At 42.9% G+C, this 19,440-nt stretch overlaps 1 protein-coding gene across 2 annotated transcripts; it reads left to right on the top strand.

The window, feature by feature from the left end:
* The first annotated feature begins 7,791 nt into the window (after positions 1-7,791).
* Positions 7,792-18,232, top strand: ALG1 (ALG1 chitobiosyldiphosphodolichol beta-mannosyltransferase). 2 transcript variants are annotated; one of them, XM_074841524.1, is made up of 13 exons: positions 7,796-8,104; positions 8,261-8,338; positions 8,872-8,975; positions 9,476-9,624; positions 10,221-10,310; positions 10,964-11,074; positions 11,992-12,113; positions 13,547-13,585; positions 14,175-14,234; positions 15,668-15,778; positions 16,745-16,859; positions 17,607-17,682; positions 18,006-18,232. In XM_074841524.1, exons 1-13 carry the CDS (start codon positions 7,903-7,905, stop codon positions 18,138-18,140), a joined length of 1,392 nt encoding a protein of 463 aa, XP_074697625.1. In that variant the 5' UTR covers positions 7,796-7,902; the 3' UTR covers positions 18,141-18,232. The 2 variants fall into 2 exon arrangements, with proteins under 2 accessions (XP_074697626.1, XP_074697625.1); XM_074841525.1 differs by lacking the exon at positions 13,547-13,585 and having other exon boundaries at positions 7,792-8,104.
* Positions 18,233-19,440: the final 1,208 nt, after the last annotated feature.

Below are 19,440 nucleotides of genomic sequence, written 5' to 3'. Positions count from 1 at the left end.
AAGTACTACCAATCCAATTAAATGATCCATGATTCATGCTATTCTTGGCGTCCCTTGGAGTTCTCCTGCAACAATAAAACAACAGAACTTGCCTCCCTGAGGCAAAAATTAAAACCAGACAGAAAATTAGAATGACGGAATTACCCAGTGAGTACTTATCCGATGCCCCTTCCCTAGGCCATCAGAGGCTACCCATGGATACGCATTCAGTGGGGTTTTTAGTACTAGTGGTACACTTCCCACGGTGGGAAGTTCTACCAAAATGGGTTGTCCTGGGAAGTGAGCTGGATTCCTAGAATTATCTGGTCCCTTTGTACAGGAGCTAGTCTTGCTAATCCATCAGCTTTGTTATTCCATTCCCTTGCTGAGCCCCCATCTACCTGATGAGAAGCTACCCATCCCACAGCAAAGTTCCCTTGGCTAGCAGCGCTTAAGATTTCTTGCCACTTGTCCTTTTGCCACACTGGAATTCTGTTAACCTCCCTTTCATTTTGCTCCCAGAAAGGGAGCCATTCAGTACATCCTTTAAACACTGCATAGGAATCTGTGTAAATGTGGACAGGGGAAGTGATTTGTGCTTCATGCTGGAAAACACTCCATACTGCAATTAATTCTCCTCCCTGGGCACTCCCTTCTCCCTCTGTTATTATCTGTTCATCGGTAGTAGTGTGGGGAAGTACTGCCTGGTATTTCCACACTTTCCCTTCTTGCTTTGCAGAAGCGTTGGTAAACCAAGCATTCACTGACTGATCGTGGGAAAAAGGAGGGGCCACTCGAATGACTGAGATAGGTTTGTCTTGGCTGCCGTCCAGGCTCTCTGTTTCTTGGATAGCTATAGTTTTTTAAAGCTCCTGCAGTCACTGAGAAAAGGTTGCAATAGTGTTCACTCTGGACATACCACTTTCGTACCAAGGCTCTCTGGGCCACCCCGTCAGGAGGTGGGGTCCCGCTAGCAACTGCCTTTATAACTTTGAATGGGCCTCTTAGCACGATTGGTTGCTGACATGTAATTTTCTCCACTTCTATAAAAGCCAGGCTAACCACAAACAAACCTTCCTCCCATGCAGTATATCTCTTCTTGGCATCCTTAAAGCTGTGGGAGTAAAATCCCCCGGGGTGAGCTGGACCCTCAGGGCCACGTTGCCAAATGTGTACTGACAATCTGGTTGGGGCAAACCCTCATTCTACCTGAAAAGGGTCTGTAGGGTGGATAGGGCCAAGCGCCTGGTGAGCTGTTGCTTCAAAAATTAACAATTGCGTTGCTTCTGACTGAGAAGCAGTCCCTTCCCATTTGGCCCTTTTTCTCAGCAAATCATAAAGAGGTCTGGCAATGATAGAAAAGTCCAGGATGTGTTTTCTCCAGAACACAAATAACCCTAAAGCATGCTGCAAACCCTTTTTTGATTCAGGCATTTTAATCTCATCTAGGGAAGTGAGGGTGTCCAGTGGGATACATGTCATTCCCCCTTTCCACGAAATTCCCAAAAACTTTACTTCTTGTGAGGGCTTTTGGACCTTTTCTGGGGGAATTTGCAAACCCAAGTTCTCCAGATAAGAGATTATATTCTGTTGGGTTGCCCCCACCTCCTCTTCTTTATCTCCCCCCACGAGAATATCATCAGTGTACTGACAGACAGCTGTGCCTTTGGCTTTTGGTATTTTCTCCAGTTCTTGAGCTAGAGCATGGTGAGCTAGTGTAGGGGAATGTTTGTATCCCTGAGGCAGCTGGGTGAAGGTAAATTGTTTCCCTTCCACATAAAAGCAAAACGATCTCTGTCGTCTGGTCGCAAAGGTATCATGAAAAACATCTTTAACATCTCTGGTTGCCATCATCGGATGAGCTTTCTCTTGAATTACAGAATCACAGAATCACAGAATCGTCTAGGTTGGAAAAGACCTTGAAGATCATCTAGTCCAACCACTGACCTAACACTGCCAGATCCCAACTACACCAGATCCCTCAGCGCTAAGTCAACTTTACTCTTAAACCCCTCCAGGGATGGGGACTCCACCGCCTCCCTGGGCAGCCCATTCCAACACCTGACTACCCGTTCTGTAAAGAAATGTTTCCTAATATTCAGTCTAAACCTTCCCCGGCGCAACTTGAGGCCATTACCTCTTGTCCTGTCACTTGTCACTTGGTTATTGTTATTGTTATTATTATTGTTATTGTTATTATTGAATTGTTATTACCAGTTTGGCCATATTAGGGACTGCGGCAGTTAGAGGCTCTGTGTTAGCATTCAGCCTCCAAAAATCTACTGTGAGCCTCCACTTCCCGTTAGGTTTTCTCACTGGCCACACTGGAGAGTTGAAAGGAGAATGGGTATTTATCACCACTCCTTGCTCCCGCATTTCCTGCATGACTGGTTTGATACCTTCCTTTGCTCCCAGGGGGAGGGGATATTGTTTAACATTAGTTACTTTGCTAAACGGCAGAGGGGGTGCAGTTTGAAGTAGCTTGATGTTCAGCTGGGGTGTCCCAAAAGTCCACAACAATCCTTCTGAATCCTCCCACCCCCTTCCTTTAAGGGCATCCATTCCTAACAAGTCAGTTGGAATGTCCCCAACTACCATGACAATAGTGACCGTGCTTTCCTCTCCCGGCAACATCAGCTTTACTACTGGAGCAACATTCATAACCTCTGTTGACCCTAAAGCATTCAGGACACAAATGCTTTGCTTAGAGGGAATCACCCCACCCCTCTGTGCATCTTCCTCAGTCAGGGCAGAGATCTGTGCACCGGTATCAATTAAAAAGGTTACGAGTGCACGCTTAAGACCCACAATAGCTGTAATCAATAAATCTCCTCTATTAGTTTTAGTGAGCTGTCGGATGTAAATCCATCCTCTGTTCCCCCGCCCACTACTAGGGAATGGAGGTTCTAGTTTCCCTGCTCACTTTTCCCATCGCCCGTGTCCTCCATGGGGGGGAACCATGGGCATGACAGGAGAGATTTCTTTATACTTCTGTGAGTGCCGTGGGTGTTGTTTTGGACTACACCACTTTGATACCAATTTGCTCAGCTTATCAGTGGGTAAACCATCCATTATATCCCTGGGAACTCCTTTTTTAATTCCCAAAGCCCACCACTGTTGTCGAGTCACGGGCTGTCCTCCCCTCCCTGTTTTAGAGCAGGAATAGTCAGCAACAGCGGCGTGGTCAGTTTTACCAGCAAAAAGGGGTAGATCTTTAGCTCCTACTTGATGGATTCCTCTCGATTTCTCCTCCAGACTTTTCACAGGACCATATTTTCTACTATAGTCTCTCAGTTCCTGGGCTACCTCTCCCCATGTCCACACCTTTTTATGATTTGAAGGGGAAGGAGTTGAGCTATGATTAAAAGGCGAATATGTGTAAGCATTAATTTCATGTCTCTTGCTTTTCAGAAAGCTCTCCAGCTTTTCTGTAGGGCCTAATGATGCGATGGGCTTTTGGAGATCAATCCCCGTAGACTTAAGCAACTCTGTGAGTCCCCTTGTCAAAGGAGTCACGATCTCAGGATCCACCGGCAGCATCATTGGAGATTCACATCCGGGAACTAACTTCCTTTCATGTATCATTTGCAGGCAGGCTGCTTTGTGCACATTTTCTAGCAATTGATCAACTGTGCCGGTGATTGCCAGGGGATCCCCCCTGTCCAAAGGGTTCAGCCCTCCAGCCCAATAAGCAGCCCGCTGGGTTAGGGACCATGGGGCACGTCCATCTCCTGTTGTTAAAAAGACGCCGTGACCCCAGTAACCACTTGCTTCTTTTTCACTTAACTGAATTTGGTGTCCCCCGGTTAGGGATACGCGCCACACATACTCCATTTCGGATTCTTTAGGAAGGCGCCCATATACTCTTTTCATTTTGGCCAATTCAGTGGGAGTATATGGTATCTCCTTAGTTGTAATATGAGGGTCATTATCCTTATCATTTATATAAGCATATTCTGCTTTAATCAAAGGTCTCACTCGGGGATTTTCCCTGAAGTATTTCCTCGCTTCCTTTAGTTCCTCTTGGGGATATATTGGGCTTATTTGCTGAATACCTATTTTCTCCATCTTCATTTCTACCTCACCCAACGATTCAGCAGTCTTTGAATATTCCTCTCTTAAGGCATCTTTTAACAAGTAATTTTCTTCCTCTAACTCCTCTTTTTCCTCTATCTGCTGTTTTAACAAGCAAATTACTTTCTCTTTCTCTGCTAACTCCTCTTCCAGGTTGGAGATTGTTTTCTGCAAAAGTTGCACCAAATTTTCAAGAGATTCTATGATTTGTTTTTCATGACTACGCCGCTTAAAGTGGTCTTCAACTGCTGCAACCAGGCTGGCTCCTAGAACTGCACAGATAGACTCATTCTGTAAAGAAATCACTCGGTCTGTTACACTCTGCAAATTTGTCCAATTATCTCGAGCCCAATCTTCCCCAGGTGGGGAGGGTCGAGCTCCATACTTTGCCAAGAGTGCATAGAACGAGTCAAGATTTTTCACTAACGGAGAGTCTTGATAATCATCCTTTTCAGTCATTCTTATTACAAAGGGACCAAACTCACTTCGGGGAGGATGAACTTAGTTACATGCACATGCAGCAACTGCTGCGTCGCCCTCCTCTTCCCCGAGTGACTGAAGGGACCAAAATCTACAATGGGGAGTCAAAACTTAGTTACACACAAGTGAAGACTTCCTCTGCTTGTCCCTTCAACTTCCCTGGGTAGTCAACCTCTCTATTTGAGGACAGTTCCCCCTTTTGCACTAAGAGATCCTTGTACTTGATCCTGATAGACAGAGCCCTCAATTCGAGTTTGGGGTGCAATACACCGAGGCGTGTGTGGTGTGCGGGAATCTCGAATTGCCCCCCTTGCTTTCTGGACACTCTCACCCTTTCGGGTGTAGGGCCAGGTGTGGCTGGAACGAAACGTTCTTCCCCTGTTACAGACCACACACAACCTGCACCCCCCTGCCTCTCAGGATCCTGTCCGTGATGCCCGTTTAAGGTCACGGTTCACTCGGTGAACTCATGATGGTTCATTTACTATGATCTCAAAAGTGCAAAATTAAGGCGACCAACACCAAAGGGGATTGTATCAATCAAACTATGAAACGTTATTGTGTTGCCCAGGAAGCAGCATGTGGTAGAGATGGGTGAAAGAAAGGGGAAAAGTTTAGACAGAAGAGAAAGAGAGGTTATAGCTACCACCGCCGATCTCAAGATGTCCTAATGGTCCCGGGTCCAGCCACTGCTCTGTCGTCAGTTGTTGTGATTCTTGGTGGGGAAGCTTCAAATTTTTCTTGCCCAGAAGTCATCTTTTATGCTTAGTAACACACCTTGCTCCTCCTCTGCCTCAGGGATCTCCACCCTTCTTGGAATTCAATTATCATATCTCCGCCTTTCTCGAGCCAGGCTACCACACATGCATGAGGGAGGAGTGTCTGAGGCGTGGTCAGTCTTGGAGGCAGGTAGCCTTCAACCAGGAGGTGTGCTTTGGTATTATAATGAAGCAAAGTTCGTCTAAAGTTCATGATTTCTTCATTGATGTTATGGCAACAGTTGCGATCCATCTTTTTTGACAGTAGCTATGTGGTTATCTCTAACAGCTCCGGCTAGGCTCAGGTACCGAACAATAGCACAGCACTCCCTGCACCACACGGGTCAGTACCCAGCAGAACAGCACAGCACTCCTGCCACACAGTTCTGTATTCCAAAGAACAGCACAGCACTCTGTACCACACAGTTCTGTATTCCAAAGAACAGCACAGCACTCTCTGTACCACACAGTTCTGTATTCCAAAGAACAGCACAGCACTCTGTACCACACAGTTCTGTATTCAGGAGCCTTTGCACCACATTCCACTCTTGGGATCGGCAACTGTGTTCCAAACAGGTCGTTGTCGGGCACCTCACTGTCCATGTCCCTGATGACAGTGTGGAGACGATGCTGATCTTCTGACCCACTCTTACAATATTGCACAGCATTTTATTAGACTTTTTCTTTTCCTCCAATCTGAAGTAGGGAAGAGAGGATCTGAGAGCTGTGAATTGCAATTGAAAATCTTACATTGGATTCAAATATTCTGCAATAAGTCAGTCTAATAACATTATTTTTTTATCAGGATGCATCTTCATGGACCATAGGCTCCCCACAAATATAGTGTGTCCTTCTGAAAAAGCCTGGAGGGAATGGAAAAGAACATCAGTATCTGATATACCTACACAGCCAGCAGGAACCCTCATCATCAATCTGTTTCAACAATGTATGAAATAACATTTTCAACCAGCTTGTTTGGCTTTCGACACATAGAGTTGTCCCAATAAACACATATGTTGCCTGGTGCCTAAGAACTAATCGAGCACAAGCCTCATACCCTTGGTTACTGGTAATGTGTCACATGAATGATGTGCATGTTATCCTTTGCAACTGGAATGGCCGTTCTACAGATTTTTGGGATGAAGTACACAGATAAAATATTGTTGTCAGTCAGGAGGGAAAGGAGTGGCCCTAAAATTAAGTTGAGAAGTTGGGGAAAAAATGACCAATAAAATTACAAATATGTTCCTAGCTATCTTAGGTGTATCACTGCAGTTCAGGCTATTTGCAAGTGGAATCAAGGAACCACAGGCTCTTTGCTCTGCTAAACCTATCTTAGGAATGGTGTTCAGAGAAACCTGTTTTATGCCAGAGGCTAGGTTCATTTCCCCTTCCTGTGGCCCTTTTTCACAGCTGCTTCTTCCTCAAATTCTGAAAGCAAATCAGAGAAGAAAGTTTGTAATTAATGGCGCTGTAGAGGGAGTTCTCAGGTCCTGCCTGATTTCTTTGGTGTCTATACCCAAAGGTACTCTCACATGCATATGTGTGTAGCTATTCTGAAGAAAAATCTAGTTAGCCAGTTTTTTAGCTTGCTGACATACCACAGAATAAGGCTCTTTTCTGCCCAAAATGACAGAAGAAAAAGGGTCCCTTTAAAGAAAGTTAATGGTAGTGCTATAGAATGATAGGATCTCATTTGCAAATAACCTATATGCCAGAAAGAATCATTTTTGTCTCTCAACAGATATTGGCCAAGCATATCACTGCAACTTCAGTGCCATCCACCAGACAGCTTAGAGGGACCAAACAGGGAAGCTATGGAAGGGACCACAGGTTTCGTTCCAGTGACTTGAAAACAAGCACTAGGCACATGATCATCAAGCCTGAAGCTGATCTGGCTTCTCTGTGGCCTTTGGAGCTGAATATCCCTGCTGTGCAGACCTGCCCTCAGTGCATTTCTCCAGGCCACCCAAAAAATCATCAGCAGGTTCTTAGCCCTGAAGAGCCCTTGTTGCCTAAGCACACTCAGGAGGGATGCCAGATGTTGCCCTCGCTCTTCATTAACTTCAGCATTTTTGTTGTTTCATTGCATAAAAGCAAAACACTCCAGTACAAATACCTTGAGCTTGAACAAGAACTGTTTTTCTTCACTATCACAGGTACTAGTTATTTTTATCTTTGAAATATTTGGGGTCATTCTGCACTAGAGAATGCATCGCTTTTTCAAAGAAGACAGGTCCTCACGAAGCTTTCACCTCAGGCACGCTGATCAAGTAATTCATGTTCTGAGGGCTGCTCTTCCAGGGCTCCTTTCAAGTACCCTGCAGAAAGAAGATTAATTTGCCATACTACTATAAACTCGCAGTCTATCCCCCCCTCTTTTTTTTTTTTGTCATTTTAAAATACAGAGTTTTGAAGCTTCCTCTAGTGACCACTATTTTTTCCCAGCACATACCCCACCTTTGCATTTTTCTTTTTTTTTTTTCTTTTTACCCTGGAGCCTCTGGCCGCTCTGCTCGCCCCGCGCCGAGCCGGCCCGAGGCCGGGTCCCCTCAGAGCGCGGCGCCTCCAGGGGGCGCCCTCGCGCCCTTCCCGCCGCCGGTGCCACAAGATGGCGGCGGGCGGCGCGGCGCTGGCGCTGGCCGCGGCGGTGCTGGCGGCGCTGCTGTGGCGGCGGCGGGCGGTGGCAGCGGGTGGCGCGGGGCGAGTGTGCGTGGCGGTGCTGGGCGACCTGGGCCGCAGCCCACGGATGCAGTACCACGCGCTGTCGCTGGCTCGGCACGGACGCGGCGTCGAGCTGCTGGGCTACCTGCGTGAGTGAGGGCGGGCGGCTCCTTCCTACCCCCCCCACCCTCGACCCTCCCCAGGGGACGGCGCTGGCGCGGCCCGGTTTGAGCTCCGCTGGGGCGGGGGTCGGGCCGGGGCGGTGTGCGGGGCCGCTCCTCTGACGGGCCTCTCCCCTCTGGCAGAGAGCAGGCCGCACGGCGACGTGCTGCGGAGCGGGCGGATCCGGCTGGTGCCCGTGGCGGAGCTACGCGGCCTGCGAGGTGAGCGCGGGAAGGCCTCGGCCCGGGGTCGCGGAGGAGCCGGAGCGAAGCTGTGGCGGGTGCTGGTGTTCGCGGGGAGCGGAGGACAAAGGGGAAACGAGGTTTACGGGGGAAAATAAACAACACGAAGGGGGTTCGGGCCTCGCTGCCGCGGGGCGATGGGGCTGGGCCGTGGCGCAGAGGCTGCACATCCTTGGTGCCTCCCTGCCTGCTTTAGGCACTTGCCTCTGTGGTATTGGAGCACATTAATGTAGTTCTGATACAGGCTGAAGCAGGGACATTTAAAAAAATAATTGTTTCTTTTTTATTTTTACCTTGTGTGTATGTTTATCCATACCTACCCCACTTTTTTTCTATACAAAACACAGAATGGGAATTTGTAGGGATTGTGAGGTATTTGTTTAAAAACAGGTTTCCATTTTTCTGGCGTACCGTTATTTTAAACCTTTCTCTGCAGAGGTGGCTGGTTCTGTATGAAGTGCACATTTCTGGAGAGCTGTAACATTCTTACCAGGTTTTCTGTCGTTTTACAGTTGGCCCGAAGCTTTTCCAGTACGTCATAAAAGTCATTGTGCAGACAATACAATTACTGTATACAATGCTGAAGATAAATCAGCCGTCCTATATTCTTCTTCAGGTAGGTTTTGTGTTGGGACTAATATTAATAAAAATAAGTAGTACTACCTTACATGGCGTTTTTAGCAGTCTCAGACATTGTTCTAATTATTTGAGAACTAAAACTGGCCTCATGAACGGTGTAAACCTATATCAAACTATTTATTTGGCTCTAAACTTTGATTTTTCTGTTAACAACTCACGTTTGTGCCTCCTGTTAGTTGAGCTTTTGAATTTCATGGGCATGGATAGCAGTAAAGAATAAATTTTAACATGAATGTTTGGGTGTTTATTGGAGGGGAACTTTGTTCCTGATCGAACAGTAAAGTTGAAGTGCCCACCTATCTTCATAGGATAAACTGGCAGTTCTGTAATTAGTGAACATAAAAGTGTCTCTGTTCATTAAGATCCTTTAAAGCGATGTAATTTCAATCATCTGATTTTCTTTCTCTGGTAGTTGCTTAGTGTTTGCCACTTGATCACAGTCTTCTGCTATTTTTATTTGTTCTATTTCTTCATCAGAATCCTCCAGGCTTACCTAGCATAGCTGTTGCCTGGGTAGCCTGTCTTTTTTGGAGAAGCAAACTGATAATTGATTGGCACAACTATGGATATACTGTAATGAGTCTGAATCATGGAAGAAATCACCCACTAGTACAAATTGCAAAATGGTTTGTACAGTAATTTCTTTTCCTCTTTATAAATTATGTACCTTTGCAGAATTCAGAAGAATGGAAGCCAGTGGGGAGAGTGTAATTAGCAAGGGGCTGTTTCCATGAGGATTTCTGGATTTTGCTTTGTTAAACTGCTTTTTATTTCAGAAAGTGCATTCTGTAAAACGCCTTTGTTAAAGGTGTAGGAAGGCAATTGATGAAAGCAGGTTGCTTTTTTGTGCATATGCAAACTTCGATCTTGTTACTAGAATTTCTTTATACGTACTGGTTTTTTTTATTCTCTAATTCTGCTTTACACTCTAACTCATCGTTAAATGTCTGTTTCTTGCTGAATCTGACTGCTTACGTGTAGATAAAGGCTTTAAAGGCTTTCAAGTCTGATGTTCTTAGACCTTAGAGTGTAAGGGAATCATGCTGTATCCCTCCTCATAAACTGACACTGCTGCAGTATAAGGAGTCAATAATTGATAATTAAATTTCATTTGCTGGGAAGAATTGGGGTTTTTTTCAGGCATGGGCGCTGTTTGGCAGTTACTGTTTGACTCATGCAATTGCCTGCCTGTGGTTTTTAACTAAGATTTCATTTTTGTCAGGTATGAAAAGCTTTTTGGACGTTTGTCTGACTACAACTTGTGTGTCACTAATGCAATGAAAGAAGATCTGTGGGTGAATTGCAACATAAAGTAAGTCACATACCTCTGACAAAGTAGTGTGTGCATATGAGAAGTAAAATGAAAGAACATATCCCTTATTTTGGGTTCAGAGCAATCTCACAAAAGCAACTTTCCCAGGCCTGTCCATCACCACTGAAATGTGTTAGCTCGGTTTTGTAATGAGCTAGTGGACTGTGGACCTTCATTACCTGTCATAATTAACACCCCATTGGCTAGAAGGTGGCAGTCCAGGTGTTACGGAAGTTTGCTACCCAGCTGCCTATGGAATTGGAATGAGGCAGACATCACAGTGGTTTTTAGCAGTTAGTGTGCCCTGCAAGTTTTTGTTTTGCAGTCAGAGGGCTTTAAGATCAGAGTTGCTCAGGGAAAGTTGTGAAGTAAGTTTAAAAATCAGGACAATGATGTCTGCAGTTTTTGCAGTTGTATTACACCCCTTGAATATGCACACAAGGAAGAGTTCCTTTGTTACAGGATTAATAGTCCACCTTGGTGTATTCCAGCAAACTTCAGGAATACAGAAAGTTGTAAGAGTCAAAAAATTAATTATTTTGCTCTATTGATTTACTTAATTACTTTCTGCATTATGTTGTAGCCTGTCACTTTACCATATACATTTTGTAACATCTGTTGTTTATTTAACTTGTGAATTTATTTCATTACAGGGCAGTAACGCTGTATGACAAGCCAGCTTCTTATTTTAAGGAAACACCATTAGAACTTCAACATCATTTGTACATGAAACTTGCCAAAGACTATGAGGCTTTTAAACCACGGTATGTGTAAGTGAAGCATGCAGTTATAGTCCTTAACTGAGTGTCTTAAAGTTATTGCACTTAGTTACCAGAAATACTTTTGCATGGGGTCAGGAGTTAACTGAACAGCAGCAGGCAGGGTGGTCTCTATGTGCTCTTAGCCAGCAGCTGATGCTGTGCAAATTAGCTTAATTGTTGCTGGGAGAGGCCAGAATGAGTGAAATGATTGCACTGTGCTAAGACAATGCTTGGTGTGTGACACAATGAAGGGTTTTATTTTTAAAGAAGTTGGCATAAGTACTGAGGCAATCTGTAATAGAATGTCTCTGGGGTGGAACTCAGCAGTTGTCTAATTCCCACTGAACTAGATGACAGCGATTGGATGCTTCCTTAACAGCATCCCTTCCTTTCACTTACTATGGAGAGCTTTTAAGTGTTAAATGTTCCTCCCTGGCTATGTGCAGGGTGTCTCCTAAAGTAGATTTAACAGGGAGGTGCCCTATCAAATCAGTGCTTGAAAACCAAGTGAAAGCCATAGTGTATATCAGGTTCTTTTTGGAAGTGCCCACCACAGAATGTACAGGTTCTGAGTTCAGTTGAATAAAGGTACTGTTGGCCTCCATGCTCAACTATATGCTTGAGACAGAGCTGGAAAGAGAGGCTGACTATTTTCTCAACTCATTAAGGAAAACACTGTGTTAGAAGATGGCGTCGTGCCTATAGCAGTAGTATCACTAGGCTCTTGGTAGCAATAGAAAAGATGAAAAATTATCTCTTATGATCAGGTATCTCTCTGCAGCTCAGTACTGTAATGACTGTGTTTCTGGAGAAGTAGAGCAGCAAATCTGAAACAAAGTGTTTGGAAATTCATGCCAGTTAAGCACAATATTTCCTTTTGTGTTTGTGTAGTCCATACTCAGAAAACCCTTTTTCCGTAGTACAGAGTCTGTCGGTTTGAATGCAGAGAGGTCTGCCTTTACAGAAGTGGATGAAAAAAATGGACACGTGATAAAGACCAGAGGACGGCCAGCTCTTCTCATCAGCAGCACAAGCTGGACAGGTTTGGAAACAAGTAGTTCTGTCACCAAAAGGGGATAAAATATTGACACCAATGTGATGTAGATGAGCAGACACTCCTTTATTAACAGCTGGGTGCGCAGGGGAGTCATCTCACCAGCAGCACACACCTAACTCCTGTAGCATGCTGATTATATAGGATACAGTCATACATATTAATCAAGTTCTCATACATACACATTAACTCCCATAACTCATTTTCATATTCCCACCTCTTTCTGGTCACACGCCCTTGAGTCCTGAAATGAGTCGGGGGCTGCTTTTGCCACCACCATGGACTACTCACCTAAAAGAACAACCCTCCAACACCCTTGACTCAAGGACTTTGGCTCACATTGCAATTTTAACATGCTTCAGGGCCCTTTCACAATGTAACTTTTAAAACACCTGGTCTACAGGGCAATAAATCATCCTCACCAGACAGTCTGACAATGGTACCTCATCTAGCAGCATAACTGGTTGTATGGTTACTTTAAACTAAATACAACATCTCTATGACTACTTAAAACATTACATCACTATTTTTTATGAAAAATGGTATTTCTGTGAGATTCCATTTAATTGATTAGTCCTAATCATTCCTTATCAAAATCACCAAAAAACATCAACTCAAATTAATAACAAATCAGTAACTGTAAGTTTTATTTTTAATACTTAACCACTGTTTAACAAAAGATAAAACTAGGACTGTTTATACTTCCTCACACTTGACACCCTATAGAGGCACGTTTACATCATCAGTGGCAAAGTTATATTTTTCCTTCATTTGGCTGGAAGAACTTGAAGACAAGTTGTATATGATATACCTCAGTGGCTAAAAATGAATGATTTTTTTAAGCTGTATTTTAATTATAGAGCTACAGTCTAGAGGCTCAGCTTCAAGAATGATTAAAAGAGATTTCCAGCTTCTTTTTTTAACTTTCATTCTAGACATACTATCTTGCATGGTAGTGTAAAATAGATTAAGAAACTAAAGTATTTACTCCTTTATTTCTGATAATGTGTATTACATAAGTATCTTTTTTTCTCTGTATGAAAAAGGGAACAGAGAGTGGAAACAAATCCATTGCTAGTAACCATGGGCACAACTGTCTGTACCTTTGAATTAACAGGGCAGTTTCTACACTTAATTCTCCAGCTTTAGCAACTAGAAAATGTTAACTTGATAGCTTTGAGGATGTGCAGTATTTGTGGTTTGTTTGTCTGTCACGGTGCCAATAAGGGGAGCAAATAAGCACTGTATGTGGTCATAGACTTTTAATTACGAAAATAGTTACAGCAGATTTTTAATAGGAAGAGCATGGTCCATACTTAAATCATGTAGGTGAAAGTGAGGAAAATCTTGATTGTTATTTAAAGACAATTCATTATAAATCATAGAAATATGAATGTCACTAATAAAGCCTTTTCTTTCAGAGGATGAAGACTTTTCAGTCCTTTTAAAAGCTTTAGAAGGTAGGTGTGAGGGAATTAATCTCACCTATTTGGAGGGGAATGGTTGTATTCTGGACAGTTATGATGAGTTTTGTTAAAGAACAGTTCTTCCATATTCAAGTGAAAGTGCAGGTCTATTTGATTAATTAGCAGTGGTTTAAGAGTAGTAGTTGAAATATAGTAGTGTAATATCTGTATTCAATTAGAGTAGTTGTCAGGGAGAATTATATTTCTAAGTAGCCTGTAAATTGCAGTTTCATTTTCTAAGCTATTACATACGCTCTCCATAGGCACCTGCCAGTAGGAAGGAAGGGAATACACATTGTCTTATTTTGGAGACTTTGCATCTGCTGTTTCTAAATTGATAGATTGGAAGAGCTGATATGGTGTAGTCAAACAAATGCTTTGTGAACAGTGCATTTTAAACAGACCATAATTTATTTCTATAGAAGTTTGTCAATTTTAATGTTGCTAAATTTACTACTATTTTACTAGGTATATGCGTGTAAATAAATTACTTGAAGTAAGAAGCTAAACAATATGCTGTGACCATTCTTTAACCAAGCATCTGTATATTTGTCAACTCTAAACAGTTTTTTATCTTCTCCAGATTATGAGCAGTATATCAATGAGGGAGTCAAGCTTCCGCCTTTAGTATGTGTGATAACAGGTAATATTTTGTTGATGTTACAGTTCTTTCAGTGCTAATAATAGAAGATTTCATTTTCACTTTTGTTCTCTGCTGACTCTTCTGTTGATGGTGAAGAGAGAGGAGGGGCTGTTGGCTTTTTGTCTGGTTGTAGAAGTAGTGATTTATGGTTGGATTGTTGCAGCCATGTAATCATGGCACATTTTTAAAGAGGAGAAGCTCTCAGCCTCTCTATCTAGTACAGCTGTGCATTGCTCCACATTCAAAAGAATTTGAGGTCAGCATTGAGATGAAGTTTTGCCAGAAAGTTGTGTAGACAGAATGTGTGTTATTTGGGTAGCTTTCTCACTAAGAGCAAACTAAAACTTAGTGTGATTTTGAAGGGCCAGTTGTGCTGATGAAATTTGTCACTAGTTATTTGGTTATCTTACGGCTGTAGGCAAAATGCAGGTCAGGACTGGGGGATATTGATGGGCCCAGGCCAGTTGTATGAGGTTCGACAAGGCTCAGTGCCGGGTCCTGCACCTGGGTCACAACAACCAACGCTACAGGCTTGGGGACGAGTGGCTGGAAAGCTGCCCGGTGGAAAAGGATCTGGGGGTGTTGGTCAACAGCTGGCTGAATATGAGCCAGCAGTGTGGCCAAGAAGGCCAATGGCATCCTGGCTTGTATCAGTACTAGCGTGGCCAGCAGGGACAGGGAAGGGATCTTACCCCTGTGCTCGGCACTGGTGAGGCCGCCCCTCAATGACTGGGTTCAGTTTTGGGCCCCTCACTGCAAGAAGACATTGAGGTGCTGGGGTGTGTCCAGAGAAGGGCAACGAAGCTGGTGAAGGTTCTAGAGCACAAGTCTTGTGAGGAGCTGCTGGAGGAACTGGGGGTGTTTAGTCTGGAGAAAAGGAGGCTGAGGGGAGACCTTATGGCTCTCTACAGCTACCTGAGAGGAGGTTGTAGCGAGGTGGGGGTCGGTCTCTTCTCTCAAGCAACAAGCAATAGGACGAGAAGAAACAACCTCAAGTTGCACCAGGAAAGGTTTAGACTGGATATTGGGAAAAATTTCTTCACTGAAAGGATTGTCGAGCACAGGAACAGGCTGCCCAGGTTGAGTCACCACCCTGGAGGTATCTTGAAAATGTGTAGATGTGGTGCTCAGGGACATGGTTTAGTGGTGGGCTTGGCAGTATTAGGTTAATGATTGGACTTGATGATCTTAAAGGTCCTTTCCAACTGAAGTGATTCTGTATTGATGGCACCTTATTCTAAATCCTGAGTAGGAGAGAGGTCTAGGTTCACATAGTTTTCAAGGGGACTTAGTCTTTTACATATCTTTCTCGGGATTGTGTGTGATATCTGGTACAACAGGAGTTTGTCAGCTGTACAGTAAGATGCACAGGCCACAGTATTTTCAGTCATTGTGATAAAACTATTATATATTTATTTTTCTTTTTTAAACAGGTAAAGGACCTCTAAAAGACTACTACAGTGGACTGATAAATAAACTGCACTTTAAACATATCCAGATCTGTACACCGTGGCTTGAAGCTGAGGATTACCCTCTTCTGCTTGGTAAACAGTGGATTATGAAATAGGCTTGAGAATGTGTGAAGAAGAATTTAGCACAGTTGCAGAGAGCTGACAACAGATTCTGCCCAGAAGCTGACAGAATATAATAAGCAAATGAAGTTGCTGGTTAGTGACAGTATATTTGCGGTTTTGGCTCATGCCAGCGAAACTGCTAAATTTCTTTTAACTACAGTTTTTCACTGTTACGCTAAGAATAGTACCTGTGTTGCTATTTTAGCCTGTTCTTTGTACTCTTTGTTTCTTCTAACTATGCTGAAACACAGGGTGCCTGTGCAGTTTCAGGGTCACTTCAGTAAATGAAATCAAAGTTTTTGGCTGAGCAACCAAAAGTAGCTGAAATTCTAAATTAAAATGTCCCTGGAATAGTGTTCCCTCAGTGTCTTCACTGTATTAACATAAAGTGTGAGTAAGCTTAATAAAGTACATACTCAACTTGATCTACATTCTGCGGGGTTAGAGCCTGCCAATTTATATGGCTGTAAAACACTGTGTTTATTTGGTACTTTTTAACTAATGAATATAATGTCTGTAAAATCATACCTTAATTTCTCTATTTTGAAATCACTTCAACTGGAAGAGGTCGCTAGTGAGCCATGCAGCATAACCTGTCTGGATTGTGATGGAGTTTTCCTGGGCACTTACCCATTCTTAGTAGATTAAGAAGCAGAAAGGCTGTTTTAAGATCAATGAAATTTTAAAATCCCCTTTAATTTAATCCGCACTCGCCTGGTATGTTTCTAAAGCCTGACTAATTTTGGTTACAAAATATATTGCACTTCCCGCCCCTGCCCTGAGTGCTTAAAATTGAGTCAGTCTGGATGGTGTTCAAGGTAGCTCATGTTTAACTTGCATCACCCAAAGCAGTACATAAATAGAAAGGTTTACAGTAAGACTTGAGGAGCTGCGTTGAGACAATTCAGCCTCTTGTCTGTTCCGTTTGCTTTTCAGGCTCAGCAGACCTGGGAGTGTGTCTCCATAAATCATCCAGTGGTTTGGATTTACCCATGAAGGTGGTGGATATGTTTGGCTGTTGTTTGCCTGTGTGTGCAATATATTTTGAATGGTAAGAACTTGTTTATTCTGTTAACAGTTTAAGTGGATCATATAAAACGTTATTCTTAAAAAGCAAGAGTTCAGCTGCCGCGTGTATCAAATGAGATTCCAGTAGTATTATGCCATAGTAACTTTTTTTTAATTCAATATGATAGGTTAGAAATCAAGGTGGCTTTACTGTAAGCTAAAAGTTAAAGTTGGGAGCTTTTAATGCAACCACTTGCCTTAAAAAATAACTACCCTGTGATCCTTTGTTTCCATATACTTCATTTAATCTGCATAGACGTGTCTGTTCTGTGAAGGGGTGAGTGTATGCATCGTCAGTCTTAGAATTTATGGTCCTTTGGGGAGACAGTAGCTTTTATAAAGAAAGATAAATGCTCTGTGAAGAGCTCATGAACTGGCTCATGGACAGATTTTCCTTGTGGGCTAATTTTAAAATAGATTATTGCCCTGATTTTCAATGTATGTGCAGATGAGTGGCACAAAGCTGGAGTGAGGGCCCTTTTGCACCGTAATGGTAGATTTAAATAGTCTGACATAGAAGGGAGAAACAATCTTTAAATTTAAACGTTTTAAAACTGCCACCTTCATTCTGTTTTGTCAGGTATGAAGCTCGTAGCTGGACATCCAGGATCATTATGTTACAGACATCCTAGTGCGATCTTTTTGGATATCACTGTGCAAGTTTTTAAATGTGTTATGTCCTTCTCGCTGCTTTTTGTCTCACGTTTTCTTCTGTTACTTTTGTTCACAGTTTACATGAACTTGTGAAACATGACGAAAACGGTCTGATATTTAGGGACTCAAAGGAGCTTGCAGAACAACTAAAGGTAAAGGCTTGACTGATTTTTCTTTCCCACTAGCTATAACTGCAAAGGTGCTACCATGTGAGCCACCTTTCTGTGTCTGTCATCCGTGTATTTTGCTTTCTCAGAAGATACTGCTTTGGCTGGTGAATATTATTTGCCTCACTTCTATTTAAATATGAATCTGAAGCTAGCAAGAACATGTAAAATTTGTCATCGTTCACTATTTATAGGTCCAGACGAAAGTGTGCTCTCTTACTGCAGCAGTGTAGTTGAGGGTTAACATTGGGGAGGTTAGAACGAGCCTAAAATGTAACATGATGGTATTTTTCTGTTTTTCCTTACAGATGCTTTTCTTGGGATTTCCTACACTGGAGGGCAAACTTCACAACTTCAGAAAAAACCTTCGTGCATCCAAGCAGCTGCGCTGGGATGAGAGTTGGGACCAGACTGTTCTTCCTTTGTTTGGGCAGAATGAATGACTTTTTGTGGGGGGAGGAGGGTGTCAAAAAAGCCAATGCATTCCTAGAGCTGCACAGATTTGAGAAATAGTGAATAAACACTTTGTATTGCCTATAGTTGCAGTTTTTAACTACTTCATCTTGGAACAAGTGTTTGGACGCACCTCTGCCTTTAAAATTTGAGATTCTCCTGTAAGAATAGTGCTGAAGGTGCAGCCGAGGCTATTTGTTGTGTGCTAACAGTGTAAATCTTGAGGGAAGAGATGGTTCCTGCGCTGAAGAGCTTGAGCCTTGCCATCTGGACTGCCTTTCCTTCCTTACCACTTGGGATGAATCTTTAGAAAGTGAGAGGGATGTTTAGTTTCTCTAGGAACTCGTGTGCAAAATCTGTTACCTGTGCTGCTTAAGGGTCACTTTGGTGAAGATACTTGAATGCATATGTAAAGCATCACCAGTCACACCTATAGTACAGTAAGCACTTTAGTAGGTGATTTGGGTATGTTTTCTTACAAATGGGAGATGCCTTCTATTGGAATTGTTTTATTTGAACTGAGAATACAGCGGGATTTTTGTTTTTTCTACCAGTTAATATCTTGGCTAGTCTTCCCTAGACAAGTGCTGAATATCCTCTTGCATAATTTTGAGACAGAACAATTTCATTTCAAAGTTGTTTTCCTTTTTACAGTGTGTGCAAGAATGTGAAAGCACAGCCACTGGTATGTGACAGCTTTATTGAACACTTAGAGGAAAATAGACCTTTCAGTGAGTGTTGTCCTTGTACACTGAAGTGAACGTGCCCATTTACCTTGAGAAAGAACATAAAATTTGTGCCTTTTTGAACAGATGAATAGAAAAAGTCAAACCAAAACATATTGTTGAAGTCTGTAACTTGATAAAAGGGCACCCCGCTTTCTGAGTGCTCACTCAGGTATACCCGTCAGCTTTTGATTGTTAGTATCAGTATTCATATACAGACCTAATGCTTACAAGATGCTTTTTTTCATCACCTTTTTGATTACAAAATAGATGTCAGTCATTTAAGGAATAAATGTGCTTGGTTTTATCATGTGGTTACTGCTCTTTGGGGTTCCTCGCTCAGTGGTGGCAGATGATTGCAATGGGTTCTGTACCAGCATTTTTGAACCCACTTAGAGTAGTCATTTAAAATCTGCTTTTGTCAGGCTCGACAGCCATTTGCTGATATTGCCTTTCCCCTTCTGCACTGTGGTTACAGTAAACTCTTGTGAAAAAAGATTGTTGACAATGATTTAGTTCCACTGGTAGGAAGGTGAAAATAAGATTGCTTACTGCAGAAGTCTGG

The sequence above is a fragment of the Strix aluco genome, chromosome 15 (assembly GCF_031877795.1).
Source record: "Strix aluco isolate bStrAlu1 chromosome 15, bStrAlu1.hap1, whole genome shotgun sequence".
In the NCBI taxonomy this organism is placed as follows: Eukaryota; Metazoa; Chordata; class Aves; order Strigiformes; family Strigidae; genus Strix; species Strix aluco.
Note: the sequence above shows the minus strand (reverse complement) of the source record. Positions and strands in the feature narration are given on the sequence as shown.

What these genes read in the sequence shown, in the direction of transcription:
- ALG1 (XM_074841524.1), top strand. Translation starts at nt 7,903, where the DNA reads ATGGCGGCGGGCGGCGCGGCGCTGGCGCTGGCCGCGGCGGTGCTGGCG. An exon ending in GGAGCTACGCGGCCTGCGAG is followed by an intron (nt 8,339 to 8,871) that starts GTGAGCGCGGGA and finishes GTCGTTTTACAG; the next exon opens with TTGGCCCGAAGCTTTTCCAG. An exon ending in TGTGCAATATATTTTGAATG is followed by an intron (nt 16,860 to 17,606) that starts GTAAGAACTTGT and finishes TTTTGTTCACAG; the next exon opens with TTTACATGAACTTGTGAAAC.